The sequence below is a fragment of the Nicotiana attenuata genome, chromosome 5 (genome assembly GCF_001879085.1).
Source record: "Nicotiana attenuata strain UT chromosome 5, NIATTr2, whole genome shotgun sequence".
Classification (NCBI taxonomy): Eukaryota; Viridiplantae; Streptophyta; class Magnoliopsida; order Solanales; family Solanaceae; genus Nicotiana; species Nicotiana attenuata.
This window is the reverse complement of record NC_031993.1, coordinates 8,107,332-8,113,880: the sequence shown is the minus strand read 5'-3', so window position 1 is coordinate 8,113,880 and position 6,549 is coordinate 8,107,332. Positions and strand designations below refer to the sequence as shown.

At 38.1% G+C, this 6,549-nt stretch overlaps 1 protein-coding gene across 1 annotated transcript; it reads left to right on the top strand.

Annotated features, from left to right (window-relative positions):
- Positions 5,282-5,884, top strand: LOC109225935. The gene has a single exon (XM_019390743.1). It carries the CDS (start codon positions 5,282-5,284, stop codon positions 5,882-5,884), a length of 603 nt encoding a protein of 200 aa, XP_019246288.1.

The window sequence follows — 6,549 nt, the reverse complement described above, 5'->3', positions numbered from 1 at the left end:
ACACGACTTATTCTTAACATGTTTGTATGCTCTTTATATGCGCTGAAACTTCCCCTCTAAAATGGTCTTCAGACTTCCTTCTGTATAGGTTTGATTGATTTCTTTCCTTGCTGATTTCCCTATGACTCGATTTAAGTTATTTGACTTTCCTTAACTTTTCTGACTTGGTTCATTCATGGACCAGTGATTACAAGATCCCTGACCTTTGATTTACTGGCTATTTACTGATTTTCTTACCTTATTTGTACAACCGTGTACTTCAAAATTCTGCCCTTAAATAACATTTATGTATTAGCCCTTAACTGCATGCTTTGTACAAGATGTTTATTTGATTTCTTCCCTTAAATAGTTTTCCCGTTTGAATCTGAATCCCTTAATTAAGGGAAGTCTTGTGTAATTGATGCTTAATTGATACTCAGTTCCTTAACTATTTTCTTACCTTATTTCTGCCTGGTTTTCAACACTATAAATGCACGACTCTTTCGCAAACTCAGGACCATTCAGAATCCTTCTGAACTCATACTCACACACAATAATATTCTCTTCTTGTCTGCACTATGGCCCGTTCACAAGATCTACTGCTTTTTCTTTGTTTGTTTCTCTGAAACTGGTATGTCCGGATTTAGTTTTTAGCACTACAACAATGTGTATTTACTGCTTGTGTGTCCATATTTGCTTGCTGTTTCTGTATATCTCAGCACTTAAATTGGCATGCTGATTTCCTTTTGTTTGTTTGTTATGAACCCCCCATTCCCCCTATTACCCCTATGTGTTTTGAGTTATGACTTAAGGCATGGCAATGTAAGTTGTTGTCCATGAATTAAGTTTGATCCAATGGGGGTCTTAACCTCTAAACAATATATTCTAACAGGCCTAAGGGTGTGCCAGCATCTCCCATTGCTGGGTATGCCCATCAGCCTGCCTTTTGCCTCTTGCAACTCCCCCATTCCCCTATACCCTTATGTGTACTGATTTAAGTTGTTTCCCTTTTCCCTTTCCCCTTTCAGAATTATGCTTCTGCACTTGCACTCTCTCTTAGTCCTTAAGTTCTGCCCCCCTCTTGTGAGCCTTGCCTTGGGACCTTGAGTTCCCTCTGAACTTGGACACCTGAGGGCTGGCCCTTCCACGCTGCACTATGTCTTAATCTGGTGATGCGTTTGGGTGTGAGCATTGCCCGAAGTCCTTTTCGAGGCTCTTAGGGAACTTTGACACATCCAAATGGGAGAAAGGCTTTGGAATGTGACCTCTTGGAGTTGGTTTACTTCATACTTCAGACAGGAAGCCTGAATCAGGCTCTCCTTGGTTGTATTTTTTTATTTTATTTTCTGATGTATTTTCTTTACTTTACTTCTTTTTTTTCTAGGCTGTAATAAAGTTGTAATAAAACTTTCGGGGATGGCTAGTAAAAAAGGGAAGGGGTAACCATGTATGCAAGGGGTAGATAACATGTCTTTAGGGATCCTGCATTTTCTCATATATAGATACCATGTCTATAGGAGTTTCTGAATTTCTGCATTCTCTCATATATGGATAACATGTCTTTAGGAATCCTGCATTCTCTCATATATAGATAACATGTCTTTAGGGATCCTGCATTTTCTTATATATAGATACCATGTCTATAGGAGTTTCTGAATTTCTGCATTCTCTCATATATAAATAACATGTCTTTAGGAATTCTGCATTCTCTCATATATAGATACCAGGTCTATAGGAGTTTCTGAATTTCTGCATTCTCTCATATATAGATACCAGGTCTATAGGAGTTTCTGAATTTCTGCATTCTCTCATATATAGATAACATGTCTTTAGGAATCCTGCATTCTCTCATATATATAGATACCATGTCTATAGGGGTCCTGCATTCTCTCATATAGATGCCATGTCTACAATTATTCGAAATCAGAATTCTGCATATGCATATAGAAAATATGCCTATAGGTCCTTCTGAATCTTGCATATCCACGTTCATTAGGCAAACGTGTTAATAGGCCCTGAATAATCAATCGCAATTAGATATCATGTTCATATAAAATACAACACCTATATATCATGTTTGTAGGATTTCTGCATTTCTCTATGTCTGTAAAAGTGTTCCAAAGTCAACAAACGCATAGAAAGCATGCCTATAGGAGCTTTAACCAAATCTGAATCGCTTCACTCACTTATAAGTCTAAAACCAGTGATAATGCCTTACCAGTTGCAGAACTTACGATCTTTTGCTAAAACTCGCCTTTCTTTAATAACTGACAACTTTTTCTTAAATCAGTATGTATTCAGTTTAATTCATTGTTTCTGAAATCAGTAGATATCATGCCTATAGGATCTTCGTCCAACACCTAGGCAAACCATAGGGTAAATTTTGTAAACCATATCAGATTTTATTAGCTACAACCAACAGGTAGGCCTGCTTCGGGCTTCTTATCTAAACTATGTAATAAATCACTCTGCCCCAACCTTTTAAGTTTTAATTAGACCTTAAACAGTATGTGTAAGTCATGCTAACTACTTGCTTTTCTCTGTTTAAAGGAGGTGTATTTGAGCCTTTGTTTGTTTACATGCTTTTCCCCAAATTTACTATATGTGTTTTTGCCTGTCGCCTTAGTATTTTACCTTTTGAAACCACAAATAAGCCAATATCTCCTCCCTTTAGGATTAGTAGTCCCAAGTACCTCCGTGGCTGATAGGATTGGGGCGGGTAATAGCATGCAATAAGCAAACGAGACCATTCCACGCTTTAATACCTTAACGGGGTGAGAAAGGGNCGGATGTTGTGTGGGGTGATCCATATTATTTATAAACCTAGGACCCCCCCCCCTTCCCTTTGTTTCTTTGATTCTTTGCTTTTTTTTTCAAATTTTAAACTATTTCTCTAAGGAAAAACCAGTATCCCTTTCGTTCTTTCTAACTTTGTTTATTTGTAACCATTTGTGAAAATCCCCTCTTACTTGAAGTTTTATTTGCCTATGTGTTATTTGCACTTAAGTCACAACAATAGTTTGGCCAGGAACCATACTAGTGGATCCTGAGGGGTGCCTAACACCTTCCCCTCGGGATAATTTCAAGCCCTTACCCAATCTCAGGTTACTTAAATGAAACCCTTCTTAGTGTCCTAATGCACTTAAATCATTAGGTGGCGACTCTTCAATTCAAAACCCAATTCCCAAAAGGGAACGAGTTGTCTTCTCAAATGTCATAAACCCGATTTCGAGAGAAAAAGGGGGCGCGACAGATGAGATGGCACGAAGTTACATTTTTGCCTCTATGGCGAATGTTTTGCAACATTAGCATTAGTCTATGGGGTCTGCATATGATATGCTCGAAAGTCTCAAAGAGATGTTCGGTGAGCAAAATCGTGCAACTAAGCAGAAAGCCATGAAAGCCCTTTTGAACACCAAAGTGGTTGAAGGATCATCGGTCTGGGACCATGTTCTGAAGATGATGAGTCTTCTGAATGAAATGGAGGTCCTTGGAGATATGATTGATAGGGAGTCTCAAGTTGAGATGGTCCTGCAGACTCTGCCTGACAGTTTTCAACAGTTTCACTTGAACTATAATATGAACAAAATGGATGTGTCACTAGCGAAATTGTTGAATGAGTTGCAAGCGGCAGAATCCATTATCAAACAACAAGCTCCAGTTGTGGCACTCAATGTTGAGAAAGCTTCAGTTTCTAAGTTGAAAGGCGGTAAGAAAAAGAAGAAATCTCAAAAGGTTTTGGCACTTGGAGGTGCGGCTGGTGTGAAAAAGCCCAAAGGCAAGTGCTATCATTGCAAGCAACCTGGGCATCACAAGAAGCAATGCCTTGCCTATCTGGCAAAGTTGAATAAGCAAGATAATTCAAATTTAAATGTTGTTGAAACTTTTTTAGCGGCTGTTTCTACCATGTTTTGGTGTGTAGATTTGGGAGCCACTAATCATATCTGCACTAATTTGCACGCGTTTCAGGAAACGTGGCGGCTAAGTGAGAATGAAGTTCCCGTTTTTCAAGCCAATGGCGAGCCAGCACCAGCTTTAGCATTAGGAGATATTAGAGTTTCATTTAGTCGTGATAGATTTTAGTTTTAAAAGATGTTCTCTATGTACCTTTTACTGGAAGGAATTTGATTTCGGTTTCGAAAATAATGGATACTGGTTATAATGTTTATTTTGCTAATAACTCTGTTGTTATTAAGTTTAATAAACGTTTTATCTACATTGCTGCTAGAGTACATGACCTTTTTTATTCTTGATATATCTCCTCATGTGCTACAACAACCAAAAGAAATAAATAACATTAATCTGCCACATAAAAGAAAACGTATTTCTGAATTGAGTCAAACTTATTTGTGGCACTTACGTCTAGATCATATAAATCTAAATAGGATTTCAAGATTGGTCTCTGATGGACCTTTGAGTTCATGAGGAGTCACTACCAACATGTGAATCCTGTTTAGAAGGTAAAATGACCAAGAGACATAGAGACAGCGATAAGCTAGAATTAATTCACTCTAATTTGTGTGGACCTATGAATATACAAGCAAGAGGTGGTTTTAAGTATTTTGTGACTTTCACAGATGATTACTCAAAATATGGATACATTTATCTGTTGCGACGTAAGTCTGAATGCTTTGAGAAATTCAAAGAATTTAAGACGGAAACGGAGAAACGACATGATAAATATATCAAAACATTGCGATCTGATCGTGCTGGTGAATACCTTTCTGCGGAATTCATTAGATACTTATCAGACATTGGAATTACATCTCAATTATCTGCCCAGGAACACTACAACAAAATGGTGTGGCAGAAAGAAGAAATAGGACCCTTATGGAAATGGTTAGATCAATGTTAAGTTATTCCGATTTGCCTTCTTCCTTTTGGGGATATGCTTTAGAAATAGAAAATTACATTCTAAATTTTGTTCCTTCAAAGTCAGTACCTTCAACTCCAGTAGAATTGTGGACTGGGCGTAAGCCAAGTTTACGGCACATTCGGGTTTGGGGTTGTCCAGCACATGTGCTGAAAGGGAAAGCAGATTAACTGGGATCAAGGACTGAAGTATGAATTTTTATTGGATATCCAAAAGGAACTAAAGGCGGTTTGTTTTATTGTCCCAAAGAAAAGAAGGTAATTATTACGACAAATGCCAGATTTTTAGAAGAGGACTATTTAACGAACCATATTCCTAGAAGTAAACTAGTTTTACAGGAATTAAATAATGGTGTAACTAAAGACTCATCTCTGGAACGTATCCCGAAAGCCAGTATTGACATACCACTGCATTATCGTAGTGGGAGAAATGTCAATAGGCAGCAGAATGCACCCTGACATCTCATTACCCCAAAGTAGTGGGCTTAATGTTGAGCAACATCAGATTGTTGAGCAACCTCAAATTGTTGAAAAACCTGAAATTATTCTGCAGCCTGCATTCCAGGATGAAGTTAATGATATCCCAACACCGCAAGTTATGGAGGATAACATTGAGGCTTCAATTCCAGAAAATGATGTTGTGATTCAACAACAAAATCAGCCTGCACCTGTAGTGACTAGTCGTAGTGGGAGAATTATTAGAAAACCTCTCCGGTTTGCGCTCTTAGGAGAATCTTATGATAGAATCCCTGAAGAGCCTCACAGAGAACCTATTAATTACGACGAAGCACTACAGGATACAGATGTTGATAAATGGGTTGATTCTATGAAATCTGAAATGGAATCCATCTACTCCAATCAAGTATGGGATCTTGTAGAACCACCTACTGGAGTCAAACCCATTGGTTGTAGATGGATCTATAAGAAAAAGAAAGGAGTGGATGGAAAGTGCAAACTTTTAAAGCTAGGCTTGTTGCAAAAGGGTTTACTCAAAAAGAAGGGATCGGTTATGAGGAAACTTTTTCGCCAGTAGCATGCTGAAATCCATTAGGATTCTCTTATCCATTGCTGCTCATTACGATTATGAGATTTGGTAAATGGATGTCAAGACGGCTTTTCTAAATGGAAGTCTTGATGAGTGCATCTATATGGCACAACCAGTTGGTTTCATAAAAAGTGGCAATGAGCACATGTTGTGTAAATTAAATAAATCCATTTATGGATTGAAACAAGCTTCTAGAGCATGGAACACTTGTTTTGATGCATCGATTAAAACCTTCGGTTTTGATCAATGTGACAATGAGTCTTGTGTCTATAAGAAGTGGGATTGAGATAAAGTTGCATTTTTGGTTTTGTACGTAGATGATATTTTGCTCATAGGAAATAATGTGAGCATGTTGAATTCAGTAAAGGAATGGTTATCCTCACATTTCGATATGAAAGATTTGGGACAGGTGGCACATATCCTTGGGATCAAGCTTATGCGAGATCGCAAGCGAAGGATATTAGGCTTATCCCAAGTACTTTATACTGATACTATTCTCACCAGGTTTAGCATGCAAGATTCCAAGAAAGGCATTCTCCTTTTTAGATATGGAATCTCTCTATCGAAAGATCAGTCCCCAAAAACGACTGATGAGATAGAAAAGATGAAGGCGGTCCCTTATGCTTCTGTTGTAGGGAGTCTCATGTATGCTA